A 14,900-nucleotide genomic window follows, 5' to 3' on the forward strand; every position below is an offset into this window, starting at 1 on the left:
TGAAATTTTGTACACCAATCAAGAATCACAGAATTGTAGAGTTGGAAAGGACCCTGCCCACGCAAAACTATATTCTAAAACACCTCAGGAAATGGGAAAGATCATTTGACATTACAAATTACAATTCCTAATATTGGCAACTGACAAGGACGATAACCTTGCACATTCTAATGTTTTGTTTTGTTTTGTTTTGTTAGTTAGTTAGTTACATATTCTTGTTTGCAGCAATGTACTTGGCTGACACAATCTTGCTGAAGAAAATTAATCTAGTTGCTTTGTAAGATGAAGTTGGATAATGAGTTTTGCCTTGTAAAGGCTATTAAGTTATTTAGCTTTATTTTTCCATCCAGTAACAGCCATATGAGAAAATGCTTGTCTTCAAATTACACCCAGTCATTTTTGCTATGCACAGAAGCAAAGCAAAAAAAAAATTGCTACAGCATACATTCAACCGCAGTATTACTGGAAATTAAATCAAGTAACTATTAAATGTTGTTTAGATGAGAAATTTCCTGAACTAAACTAAGGAAATCAAAGATTTTTTTTCATCCAGCAGACATTACAGTCCAATTAAGAGAAGTAATCAAATGGACCTAAAAATAAATTTATATCTGAAACCAGTGCATGGCAGTTATTAAAAACAACAGATAGCTATTCTTAGAATAAACTAATCAAAATGGAACCAAAAGCATCCTTCTCCTCATTGTGGAAGGTGAAGGGAGGAGCATATGAGCCCGAAACTTACATAAGAAAAACCCTGCTGGATCAGGCCAAAGACCCATGTAGTCCAACATCTTGTTCTCCAGCAGACAGCTGTGTGTATGTGGGAGCCAAGAAAAAGGACCTCAGTACAGCAGTACACCACTCACTTGTGGTTCCCAGCAACTGGTACTCAAAGGCATACTGCCTCTAACCGTGGGAGCAGAGAACAGTCAAAGGGCTAAGTAGCCATTGCTGCAGTTTATCATGTCTGAACTGAACTTGAGAAAACACATTCCTGGCACTGTCAGCAGGCTGGCAGAAACAGCTTCCAACATGGCGTGGGAGAGCTCTTCTTTTGAAAAAGGAAGGGAACGCCATTCTGCCTCCAAATTCTTATTATCGTGTATACATGAGCTTCTAGCACACAAAGGAATGTCCATACCCAGAGCTCTATGTGTACACACTTCTTAGGAGGCCACATACTGGACCAACTCAATAAGGGACCGCATGCCAATGGTGGGTTGGGCCAAAACCAAATTATGTATAGGGGCAGAGCTGGCAGTGGGGCAGAGCACACACCACACACCAGAGACTGCAGAGAAGGCAACCATACATGGAATATACATGCATGCATTTATTAGCACCCATGCAACATACACATAACCTTCCTCCTCATGTTATCCACCCCTGCTTCTGAGCTGATTAGCTGAACAGCAAGGAAGAGGCGGCTTCAGAGACCTGCTGCTTTTCCTGCTGCTCAGCAACTTCACATTCAACTGGGCAGTGGCAGCTGCTGGGCAGAGTAGGGCAACATTGCTTACTTGGGCTTCCCAATGTGGAAGTCACTGATGGTAACTGAGAGGTAAAAGGGGGCGAGGAGCTTAGCGTAGTACAAGCACAGTGGCAGAACCAATCCAACGCTCCTGGTGCTACATCTGCAGGTTCAAACTTCCATTCCCCCCGATTTCTCCCACTAAACGACTGTTCAGTAGTGAAAAGGAGGCAGCTCCTTTGGGAATCAAGCGCCTTGAGGAGCAACTCCCAAGAGAGCCAGTTTCCTTCGTTCCTCACCTTTCTTGTTGTTGAAAGCAAGGGAAGATTTCTGGAACCACCAGTTCAAAGCAAAAAACCCTTCTGCTTCAAGACACAGAATCAATGCTTGGGTTTAAGTCTAAGCTCTGGTTTCATTATTCACAAGTGATTTTGTCCCCTATGAGATCAGAATAATAATAAAAAAGTAAGGCTACCTTTGGATTTGTGATTGGAACTGAGATGAAGTAATTTGGTTTATCTTGATTTTTCTTTTTCTTCTTTATTAGATTGTCTTCCTCACTCTCCCTCCCAGTAGTTCTCTTTCTCGTCTTTTTAACATATGGTTTAGCTGCGCTTTTATCTGGGTAGGAAAGGAGGGTGGAGAGGTGTTACGATACTGTGCACACATGAGTAGAACAATACATAAATTTTCGAAATTAGTACACAAAGAGTCAATACCTCAAGAACTACCTCTCCCCGTACAAACCGACCCGGACTCTGTGTTCATGTTCTGTGGCATTCTTTGTGTACCTTCCCCACATGAGGTCCAGAGGGTGGCAACACGAGAACGGACCTTCTCTGCAGTGGCTCCCTGTTTGTGCAGTCTTTCCCCAGGGAGGTTCGCCTGGTGCCTTCATTATATATCTTTAGGTGCCAAGTGAAAACATTCCTCTTCAACCAGGCCTTTGGCCAATTAATATTTTAGCCTTTTGAATATGTTTGGGGGGGCCTGTTATTGTTTGGTTGTTTTTGTTTTAAGTGTTTGTTGGTGGCTTTTGCCTTGTATTTTATCATGTGAACCACCCCGAGATCTTATAAAGGGCAGTATATAAGTCTAGTAAATCAAATAAATAGTAATAAATAAATTCAGGTATCATACTTTTTGAAATATAACATGTACGACAGAGACCTCCCACAAAATGTTGTTGTATAAAGGGTTCCCTGCCTAGGATTCCAGCCGTACCGTTCCATTCCACACATCCAACACGTTTTCCATTTACTCTTCAACAGTCAATCTAAGCCTACTGTGCCTGCTCAGTCCTCACTGGGCTGCGGGGTTCTTTCTTGTTAGAAATATTTCTAAAATATTTCTTTCTTTTTAAATATTTCTTGAACTTCAGCAAACCTCAGGTTTCCTCTAATTCTACTGACACCTCCCTCTTATGCATAGTTGTTGCCCTTTGGGTAGCTTAAAAAAAATAAAAAATACTGCACTTATATCCCACTTTTCCCTAAAGAAGTTTGTGGGTTCTTCCGCTTCCCCTTTTATCTTCCAATACCCCTATGAGGTAGGTTAGGCTGATAGACAACCATTGGCCCAAGGTCACAGCTTCACGGCTGAGTTGAGGATTGGAACCCCTGTCTAACACCTCAAGAACTGAACTGGAATTCTAACATAGGGTGACAGAAATATGGGTCTGACATTTCAAGAGGATTTTAGGTCATATACATTTTTTCCTAAAATTAATTAATTTATCGATTACCCCCTTTAATGGGCAACTGCTTTCCTGTCAATGGCTACATATACCCTTGCGGTAATCTGTCAGAGGCTGGCATGCATGGCATCACAGAAAAATGTGTCCTGGATTACCTAACCTGTAACAAAACTGCCCTGCTTCCATTTCCACTATGACTACCTCAGGATAAAAGTCTCAATCCTATGCACATCTACTTGGCTATAAATGTTGCAAATAAATAGTAATAATAAAAATAATAAAATTTTATTTATACCCTAGCCTCCCTGGCCAGGGCCTGGTTCAGGGCAGCTAACACCAAATATGAATTATGAATATGATTTTTTAAATTAAAATACGGCTTAAAATACAGCTTAAAATGCAGCTTCATTTTAGTAGTAGCCCATAAATCAAGACCATAAAGGGAGGAAACATCAGATATTCACCCGAGCCAGCTATCCATGCTGGTCCTACATAGCCCACTAAAAAAGCCAAGGGAAAATTTATATACCATATCCCATGGACTCAGAGTGAGTCCAAGCTGAAGGCCAGACAGAACAGCTCCATCTTGCAGGCCCTGCAGAAAAGATGTCAGATCCCGCAGGGCCCTGGTCTCCTGTGACAGAGCGTTCCACCAAGTTGGGGCCAGTGCTGAAAAGGCCCTGGCCCTAGTTGAGACCAATCTAACCTCCTTGAGGCTCGGGACCTCCAAAGTGTTGTTATTTATGGACCTTAAGGTCCTCCGCGGGGCATACCTGGAGAGGTGGTCCTGCAGGCATAAACAGATATGCTCTCAAAGGCTTCTATGTTTTCTCCAAAAATGACATAATTTAATGTTGCTTCTGAACCAGTACATTCCAGTATTTTCTATGCTGCACTCATTGTCTTTTTACAACTCTGATTTATTTATGAAATTTCTAAACTGCCTTTCATCCAAGGATCACAGGGTGATTTACAATATAAAAATATGCAACACAGGAATAAACAAAAACATTACTCCCCACGCATATATTTGTGGTGATGGTTATTGTTTCTTAACTGACGATGAAATAACGGCGCCACCCTGTCCAGGCCAGATTTGCAAAAGACAACTGAGGTTATCTTCCTGCTACTGGAAGATTTCATTAGCACTGTTCTGGTACCTCCTGCCACAATCAGCCCTTTAATTAGCTGTTTCAAATCTGCAGTTCAAACAATCTCAGCATTTGCTCATTACCTTTTTATTGTATTTTACTTATCACAATTACACATTTTTCTGCATTTTCGTATAGGGCAAGCACTAGGAAGCAGAGAATTTGTAGTTCATAGAATATTTTGTGATTCACTCGGGATCTGAGTGCATTTTTGGGGTTAGAGGATGCAAACATTTGGGACTTTGGGGAGAGGTGGCGCCAACATTCAAGGACTACAATAGATGCATTTGTAATTGCTAAGGTCAAAGTACAAAATACAAAGAAATTTGGCCCAAGTGGAACATGCTTGCTTACTTCCAAGATGGAAATTTGAGCTAAAGCAACTTCACAGCTCTGGATTAGTATTTATACTTACTGCTAAATTCATCTTCAATATCTGCTTTGGCAAATGGCATTTCCATCATCAAGCAACATACAGAATCATCAAGACGGCGGGATTCCTCTTTTCGTTTTTTTCTTTGCTTTTTCTTCCGCTCCACAATTTGCCTTCCATCTGGAATACATTTGAAACAATGAGTTGGGTTTTAGATTTCAAGGCTGATGAAATCATCGCCAATAAAACTCAGTTCCAGGCTCACAGCTCACTGCAAGGCAGCTTTTCAAGTAGAATACCAGAGGCTCTCACAAAGCAATTGCTTGTTCCTCCAAACTGCAAGTTTAGGTTTCATTCTTAGCTTTCAATGTTTTATGAACAATCCCAAAATACATCTGTGTGTCTTGACTCCCTTTCTGAAAGCCACAAGTAATGCTGACTTGCTTTACAAGGATCTATGCAGTTGAGAATAATTAAACTTCCAATCCTCTACACCAAAGTAAGTTTTCCCTACTACTGCATCTGTGTATGCCTATCTTCTAAACAGCTTGTGGGTTCTTATAAACAGTGTGTGGATTCTTCGGCTATATACATAATCAAATTCCTTACTTTTTTATTCATTTATTTATAAAAATATTCATATACCTCATTACAAATATCAAAGCTGTTTAAAATAATATACCTATATAGTATAAAATATAATAAAATACATATTATATATCATAAATCAAATCAAGAGACCATCAACTAACTAGCATGAAAATATGTATTCTTAATTGCCTGCACAAGCCTGGAAGAATAGAAAAGTTTTTAGCAGAAGGCACATTTTTTGCATATTCTACAGGGCTGGGCTGATGACACTAAAGGTTCTATTTTGTGTTGATGTCAAATGAGCCCTGCCAACTTAGGTGACAACTCTCGTCACATAAAAATAATTATACACCTTTTGTTAATGAAAAGGTACAACTTACTGTGTCGTTTTAAAATAAAAACAAGTAACTGTGACTCTAAACTGATAGCAGCAATCTAAGGAGAGACCATCATAACTGTTGCACTGAATTAGTGATGTAATGCTTCTTCCATTATGCAGGTATAATTGTAGTATGACATAATGCAGTTATAGTTGTGTAGTGGAAGAAGTGTTACATCAGAAATTCAACATATCAGGAAATAGCTCATTACTACAGAGCCCTCCTTTTTCAGATTTTCACTGCCAGGTAGTCCAAATCTAACCCAATGGGGGAATTTGGCAACAGACACACCTGTTCTGTTCTTGTGGCAAAGAAATCACTGGCTTGATAGATGAAGTGAAGTGTAAAAAACACAAGCACATGATCCAGATTATTAGTGCCCTGTATAGCGTCTCTTAGATACCTCATCCCTCATCCGTAGTGCTAGGGGAGATAAGTCACCTGATTAGATACTAATTGGCTTCAGCTTAAAGCAGCGAGGGAAGGCTAACAAGGCAGTTGTTAGCTGATCCTGAAGGCTGTACAGGAAGTAGCTGCTGGCTGATTAAAAAAGAAATGTGGCATTTGGTGAATTGCATCTACAGCTTCCTGTTGTGCGCGCGCACACAGTAACAAACACAGGTTTGCCATCATGTAAATGTGAGAGGTTGAAACCTACCTTCCTGATTCAGAGATCCTCTCCTCTGTGGATTAGGGGAAGTGAACCCTCCCAGCCATTTTCTATATAAAAGCCTCATGGGATTTAAGGGAGGGGGGAGAACTGATCTTCTGTTCTGTCTCCTGCATGCAAAATCTGCACAGGATCCTACTCATATAGGAAAAAAGGGATATCATGCAAATCTCTGCACACACAGTGGTTTAGTGTGAATGGTCATTCTGTCATCTCTGAATTCCTATTTACCTGCAGTGTTAGGCATGAAGGGTATCTATCTGAATTTCCAACTATAGAAAAGTCTCACGCACCGCTTATCACCCTCAGACGTTCAGGAAAAATAAACATGTTGTCATTGTTTACATATAAGCTTCACACATAACATCTTTTAGGTACATGCCTTGGAGGTTTTAAGTGTACGCCAAAATTGTAAATTGTAAGAGTGACAAACAGGTTTGCAAATGCATCATAATGACATATTAATGGAGATGCTATGCCTGGCCATAGCTTCCTGTTGTGTGCACTTTCCATGACAAACCCAAGTTTGCCATCCTAAAATCAGGAGCAAAAGGCGATTCTGGCAATTGACTGTTGTATGGCTGATTTCATTGTCAACTGTGTCCAAAAATAAAATACACCCTTTACCCTGATGGGAAGGAAGAGAAAAGCTAAAGTGCCATTTTTGCCCCCCAAAATTATATATTTCAACTTTAAACTATCAGCATCCAAAGAACCAGGCAAGCGTCGAACGTCACTGTTTGCAGTAGTAACAAGTGAAGCAGGGATTACCTCAAGGGAAATTATCCAGAGGATGAGATAAACAAGTGAGTCATAGTGTTGAGCTTGCTGCAGGTTGACAAATTGGATGTGTAATTCTCTGCAGTTCAGAAACAGTAACTTCAGTACTGTACATAATTTATGGTTGTCTGTTATTATCATTTGCAGATGTGTAATTTGAACTGAACTTGTAGAGCAGATACTAGAAGATCCATGATTGATCTGGGACATTAAGATCAACGCTGCAATACAAAGCATGCCTAATTAGAAGTTACACTGAACACAGTGGACTCCTTTCTGGGTAAATATGCCTTGAATTGGGCTGCATCCCTAACTGCTTCCCAAACATATACATTTTGTTCATCTTTCTTAAATTAAATATATGTTTTGAACTGGGGCTCTGTGGAGACCATAGGCTGTATTGATATTACCACTGAATTATAACAAGCAGGATAAGTGATGAATTATGAGCAGATGTGGGATGGACAGTAGGTATGTGGTTTTATAGGATCCCAGTCATAAAATATTGTCCTTACAGATTCCACACTGAAGCAAGATTCATCCTTAATTATATTTATTGCCGGTATAGAACAGAGGGATGTGTTGCTCTTTCGCAGGAGGCTTGGCTATCTTGCGTAATTTAGGCTCTGCAAAACTAGAAAGGCTGTATCTGGGGGTTCCCTTTCAAGCAATAGTAGTTTGCTTCAGCCATTTCTTCAGCAATATTTCTTTTTGGTGCTGTTTGCACTGCCAGCGCCGTGGGGTGTAAACTACTCCTGCTCATTTAAAGCTACTCCAGTAAAGCACTTCTACACCTACCAACATGAAGTGCTTCCCTGCTTGAATAAACAACTGCTGTTTGAGATGATAGATGTAAATGCACTCCATTTTGGGAGCCTGCATTTCTCAATCAAATTATATTAAAAGGTACCAAGGCATCCTGCAAGTTGTGAATTGCTGGCAGCTATAAAAGCAGGCCAAATGCTAATCATGTTGCCTTCATGGCTCTAACTGCAACACAAAGTACAGAAAAATCCCTCCATCACCCCAATAATTCATGGCCTAGAGTTTCTCTGAGAAAGTAGATTCCACAAGCAGAAAAAAACTAGGAAGAAAAGGCAATGATTTCATAGTTTGTGGTAATGTGGTATAGCAGATAAAGTGTTGCAGTTAAAACTATGACACTCCCTGGTTAGCGCTGGGCAAGTCATTTCCAGCCAAATTTCTCACAGGGTTGTTGTATGAGGAAGAGAGCAAAAATAATTTCATGCCAACCATAAGCTTATAGAAAGGAGAATGAGCTACACAAGTGTAGCAAAAGTATGTGTAAACATAAATCATCATTAATTAGGTGAACATTTAAAAGAGCATTTGGAATGGTAAACAAAACCCAGTAGCCTGCAGTGTCATTTGTTCTTTCTTCTATGCTAATTGTGCATAACAAATTGGTTTTTATACTCCTCTTTCTCCCAGCTGTTATGTCAAAGAACACTGAACCATACACAGTATACTACAAGGGCAGGGTGTTAATGCTCCTTGTGGCATTTCCACTTACCCTATCTGTCCCTTCACTGCCATTTGATACTAATATCTCAATTCCCACTCCTGGGAGAAACTTATAGTATTCAGAGCATAGTCAGCCACATTGCTGAAGCTAAACAAGTCTAGGTCTGGGAGTCCTAAACAAGCCACTTTGAGTTCTGGAGGGTGAGGTGGGGCAGAATAATAAGTAATAAATCCCTACTAGCCCATCTAATGTAGCTGTGTCACATCCAAATTCTGTACTGCACCTAGCAGATCACGGATACCAAACAAGCATTTGCTACTAGTAGTACTCATTTTTATTCCCAGAATACACACTGCTTAATCACTGCAAGGTTAAACATCATCAGTAAAACTAGCTAGCTATAGAGACGTGGGTGGCGCTGTGGTCTAAGCCACAGAGCCTAGGGCTTGCCGATCAGAAGGTTGGTGGTTCAAATCCCCGCGATGGGGTGAGCTTCCGTTGCTTAGTCCCTGCTCCTGCCAACCTCGCCGTTCAAAAGCATGTCAAAATGCAAGTAGATAAATAGGTACCGCTCCAGCGGGAAGGCATTTCCGTGCACTGCTCTGGTTCGCTAGAAGCGGCTTAGTCATGCTGGCCACATGACCCAGAAGCTGTACGCCGGCTCCCTCGGCCAATAAAGTGAGATGAGCACCGCAACCCCAGAGTCATCCGCAACTGGACCTAACGGTCAGGTGTCCCTTTATTCTTTATCTGTCTATAGAAGGTTGCACAATGGGCGCTTCTCCTCCTGAATGAGAATGCCTTGTTTATCCCCAGCAATAATTCTAATCTACAGTTCTGATGGTGACTCTAAAGATCTGAGGCTATCGTGGCTGAGAAAACAAGATGTATGTGCCAAATGGTTTGTGCTTAAGGGAAAAACTTCAGGCATACCTTTGTACACGTCTATGCTGAGGGCTAGAAAGCGTGTCGAAAGCTACCCCGAGCGCGGGAAATGTTTCAAAGCAGCTTTGTGTCGGAAGGGGGATAGCAACACCAACAAAACGGAGCCGAAACCGACAACCGAAATTGGGGGAGCCTTCATTATACACCTTTAGGCGCCAGGCAAAAACGTTCCATTTTAGCCAGGCTTTTGGTTGCCTGATTGATATCCTATGGTTCTTTTTTGAATGGGGGAGGGAGATGTTATTGGGTTGTTGTTTTTATTTTGAATATATATATTGTGGTTTTAGATTTTGATTTTGGTCTGTGAACCGCCCTGAAACCTCCAAGTATAGGGCAATATATAAATTCAAATAATAATAATAATGACTCAATGGCAGTGCCAAATTCAACCCCTGGCATCCCCAGGTGGGGCTGGGAGAGCCTCCTGCCTGAAACCCTGGAGTGCTGCTGCCAGCCAGGGTAGGCAATACTGAGCAATGGTCTGGCTCGGTATAAGGCAGGTCCCCGTGCCTCTTTCTGCTCCTGCTGCTGCTGCTGCAGCTGCTCACCGGTCTGCTGTAAGAGCTGGCTGCTTGTCGAGAGAGGCTGCCCGTTCTCTCCGGCTTCGCCCGGGGCCTCCGCCTCCAGCCCATGGGATCCCGCCCTGCCGGGAGGCGAACGCTCTCGAGCTGCCATGGCGACCCAGGCACCACGCGGCCCCCGCCTCTCCGCAGGAGGCGCCCGCAGGCCGAGGGGGCTCCGAGGACTAAGCGGCGCGGCTGCGCCTGCAACAAGGCGGGCGGAACGGAGAGTCCGGAGCCAGAGGGTCCGCGGTACCATAGCCCGGCTGGCACCTCTGCCTTAGCGGGGAGCGGGCAACTACGGGAAGGCGGAGGGGTCAAGAGCGAAGTTCTGCGGAACGCTCGGAACGCAGGGAGGGAGCGAGAGACGCCCCTCTGCCTTAGCAGGAAACTACGAATCCCAGCATGCAATGCGACCGCGGAGTGTGTTATTAGGCCGGGCGCGGAGTTGTATCCGAATGCTTTCGTTGCGTTCAGCCAGAGTTGCCTCCGTTGTCGCCAAGAGCCACCTGTTTTGTGTCCCCCTTTCCTTCAACATCCCAATCTTTGTCAGAGTATTCTGATGTCTGGGAACAAAACATTTCAAGCAAGACATATGAGTAATGTTACAAGTTTTGGGGAAGGCAGGACAAAGCCATCCTCTTGCATTTATCAGAGAAATGCACTGAATTTTGCTCTCACTGAAAGGGGGTTGTAAACCACGCTATCTGAGCAGGCCGTCACTAGATGATCTGGAAGGGATTTCCCAGTGGAAGAACTTGGCACCACAAAGGGACACTCAGCTTTGTAATTTCTATCATCGTCATAATTCAGAATTATAGACCATTTCATGGCATAGAGCTATTGAAGCAGTGTGCAGGGTAAAAACAATGAAACATGGGGGGGGGGGCTCTAAGTATAATAAATCAATTCAACAAACTAAAATAAAACATCCTTACAATTTTTTTAAAAAGTCACAGAATGTTTCATCAAATATAAGGTGAAACTTTCATAAATGACTGGGTCACGAAAAGCCTTTCTAAGAAAAAGTGCCTTCAGTAGGTTTGTAAACTTCATCCATACCCTCCAGCATTTCTCTGATAAAAATAGGGACGTCCCATCCCTATTTTTAGTGATCATTTTACTAATTTTACCCACACATCTTACAGGGTTGTCCCAGTAGGCTTCCAACGTATATAAAACATAATAATTAAACAATAAACATTTTTAAAAGTTCCCTATACTGGATTGCCTTCAGACGGCTAAGGGGTCAGATAACCCCATACCCTCCAACATTTCTCCAATGAAAATAGGGACATCCTAAGGAAAAGGGGGACATTCCGGGATCAAATCAGAAACCGGGACGGCTTCTCTAAATCAAGGACGTCCCTGGAAAATAGGGACACTTGGAGGGTCTGCTTCATCATGCTAGACAAATGTCTGATTTAGGCTAGTAACTGACTCCAGAGAACTGGAGCTGCAACACTAAAAGTCTATTTTCTAATATAGGCTAAGTGCTCCCCCTGGGCCTATGGTATTCTCAGCAGTTCTACATCCAAGGACTGCGGTTGCTGAGCAGGCATCTAATGGGCAAGGCGGTCCCAAGTTCCTTAGGGCTGTAAATGCTAAATGCAGGGCTTTGGAAATGCACCCAGCAGCACATTGGAAGCCACTGCATTTTCTTGAGGAAAGGTGTTACATGGTGTCAATGGGGCACCCAAGCCAACAATCTAGCATTCTGCACCAGCTGCAGCTTTTGGATTAAGCCCAAGGGAAGCCCCTTGTAGGGTTTGTTGTTTGTTGCCATAATTATGGGATGAGTAAGTCTTGGTGATGAGAGCAGACTTGAGCCCTCCTGACTGTGTAGGAAAATAGATTGGCTACATCTACCCCGCTTGATTCATAGGACATCACAGTTACAAAGAATTATAATAGCATTGGTCTCTTGACAAAATAGTTAAGGAACATGTATTACTTTTAATATGTGGTTTCTTGTTAAAGAATATTTACTACATCATGTTAGGATATCCAACTTGAAACAGCAGTTGTGGGGGGAATCATTTTGCCACCATACTACTAACAAAACTAAAACTAGCTCGTAGCTAAATCAGAAGAGAAGGAGTTAATAAGACATTGGAAGGAAGACAAATAAAACCTCATATGGAACCAATTACAGTTTCTATAAAAGATGTTCCCTCTAGAGGAAGAAAGTTAGCTAATGGAAGAGATATCTTTCTGGAAATGCAGCAGCTCAGATCTCAAGCAGCTAGTCATGAACTGGAATAGCTTTTAAACCTTTTTAATTTTTTTACATGCCAAGAAGAAGGAATTGCCAGTTAGACAGGGTTAGCAGGTTCTTAAAGAAAGATAAGTTTTGGACAGAGCTATGTTAAATACCTGTTTCTACCACTGTTTTCAATTTTTGAACTAAGGGGGAAATGAACTGGTTAGATATGGGGTTGGGAATCTTTTTTGCTTCCTCTCCCACACACAACACAGGCCAACTTTGACAGGTGGGTGAGAGCCCTGTCAGTCACCCAATGTCAGGTGATTGATAGGTGAGCACTCTCATCCACCTGCTAAAGTTGACTTGTGAGAAGAAGGGAGGGATCTGCCTTATTTATTTAAAATATTTATAATATTGCTTTTCATCACTATAGATACCAAGGCAGGGTACAAAACACAAAATAAAATAATAAAAACCATTCCAATCATAATCATAAACAACAATACTAAAAACAAACCATTCAGGAAACAAATAAGCTAAAAACAATAGGGCAGTTCAAACAATAATCAGCTACAATAATCAGTCATTTAGTCGTGTCCGACTCTTCGTCACCCCATGGACCAGAGCATGCCAGGCACTCCTGTCTTTCACTGTCTCCCACAGTTTGGTCAAACTCGTGTTAGTAGCTTCGAGAACACTGTCCAATCATCTAGTCCTCTGTCATCCTCTTCTCCTTGTGCCCCCAATCTTTCTCAAAATCAGGGAGTCTTCTCTTCTCATGAGGTGAGTATTGGAGCCTCAGCTTCAGGATCTGTCCTTCCAGTGAGCACTCAGGGCTGATTTCCTTAAGAATGGATAGGTTTGATCTTCTTGAAGTCCATGGGACTCTCAAGAGTGTCCTCCAGCACCATAATTCAAAAGCATCAGTTCTTCGGTGATCAGCCTTCTTTATGGTCCATCTCTCACTTCCATACATCATTACTGGGGGAAATGCCTGAACAAATGAGTCTTAACTTGGTGCTGAAATTATAACTACATTGGTGCTATTTGTACCCATAAGGCAGGGATATGCAATGGATGGGGTTTTAGTATGGATAAAACTTCTGTTATTTAAAATGCAGGAATGGCTTTGTGATGGACAGCATAGTGATCTGCCTGCTTGGTGCAGAGGTAACATAAATCACTTCTAGGTTTTACTAAAGAGGAGTCAGTAGTCATGGTGCACTTTGGCACTAATGATGTTGGGAAACGTAGTTGTGAGAGGAGTTGCACTGCTTGGATTTAAATGGAAACATAAGTATAGGGATAATAAGAGAAACCAATGGGATATTGTTATCTCTGGACACAAACTGTAGGAAGGGCAGAAAGGGATATGTTGGCATAGAGTCTGGAAGAGCAGCAGCCCAAGATAGGAAAAGAGGTGGTAAAGGAACACCTAGCTACTTTAAATGAATTCACATCTCCTGGGCCTGATGAGCTGAACCTAAGAGTACTAAAGGAGCTTGTGGATGTAATCCCAGAGCCTCTGTCTATAATCTTTGAGAATTCTTGGAGAACAGGTGAGGTGTCTGTGGACTGGAGGTGGCCAAATGTTGTCCCCATCTTCAAAAAGGAGGAAAGAGAAAACCCAGGTAACTACTGACCGGCCAGCTTGACGTTGATACCAGGAAAGGTCCTAGAACGTATAATTAAACAGTTGGTCTGTGAGCACTTAGAAAAAGATGCTGTGGTCACTAAGACCCAGTATGGGTTTCTAAAGAACAAGTCATGTCAGATTAATCATATTTCCTTTTTTCATAAGCGTTACAAGCTTGATGGGTCAGGGAATGTGGTGGACTTCAGTGTATCTTGATCTGTGTAAGGCTTTTGACAAAGTCCCCATGATATTCTTGCAGAGAAGCTGTTTGACAGTGGAACAGACTCCCACAATATGTGGGGGACTCTCCTTCCTTGGAGGTTTTTAAGCAGAGTTTGGATGGCCATCTGTCTTGTATAATTTAGTTGAGATTCCTGCATCGGCAGGGAGTTGGAGTAGATGGACTAGATGACCCTTGGGGTCCCTTCCAACACTACATTTCTATGATTCTGTTATTCTATGAGTCAAACAGCCAGGGACTTCAGTTTTCATGACCTGCTGTTGCTGATCACAAAGGGACTTGTATTAGAGCAGCAGGCATACTTTACATGACAGCACAGGGAAAGCGCTTGAGAGAAAAAAACCTAAGACCTGCATGAAACTAAACAAGTGGTTTAGAGAAATGAGCCTTCTTGACTGAAAGGTCTGTCAATGATACAAAAAATATATAATTTCTGTTAAGTATAAGATAAGAATATGTGTGTGTTTATGCACAATATACAGATCATTTTACAAAATAATTTGCCCCTTTGGAACTTTCTCACAGGAATAGACCTCACAAAATTTTCAGAGCAAAATGTAAGATACTACATTATTCTTCATTACAGGACAAAATCCTACCCCAAGTACACTTTTCTCTGCAGAATTTACACACAAACAGACCTTCAAGCTAATTCTTGTGGTAAATTATCACCTGCAGAGTAATAAACGGTGCTACCAAATTTCAATCAAT

General features: G+C 41.9%; 1 protein-coding gene across 4 annotated transcripts in view; it reads right to left on the bottom strand.

Annotated features, from left to right (window-relative positions):
* AKAP7 (A-kinase anchoring protein 7) overlaps positions 1-10,401 on the bottom strand; it is an 89,311-nt gene extending 78,910 nt beyond the window's left edge. For 2 of the 4 annotated variants that reach the window (XM_079970687.1, XM_079970686.1), the window contains exons 1-3: positions 10,095-10,399; positions 4,737-4,874; positions 1,950-2,095 (exon numbers count right to left, since the gene is read on the bottom strand). In XM_079970687.1, the coding sequence (XP_079826813.1) occupies positions 1,950-2,095; positions 4,737-4,874; positions 10,095-10,365 (555 nt within the window). In that variant the 5' untranslated portion in view covers positions 10,366-10,399. Of the gene's footprint in view, positions 1-1,949; positions 2,096-4,736; positions 4,875-7,106; positions 7,126-10,094 lie in introns of those variants that run through there. The other 2 variants (XM_079970689.1, XM_079970688.1) reach the window with 2 other exon arrangements.
* Between the last annotated feature and the right edge of the window lie 4,499 nt (positions 10,402-14,900).

Source organism: Podarcis cretensis (assembly GCF_951804945.1).
Source record: "Podarcis cretensis genome assembly, chromosome: 3".
NCBI classification, from domain to species: Eukaryota; Metazoa; Chordata; class Lepidosauria; order Squamata; family Lacertidae; genus Podarcis; species Podarcis cretensis.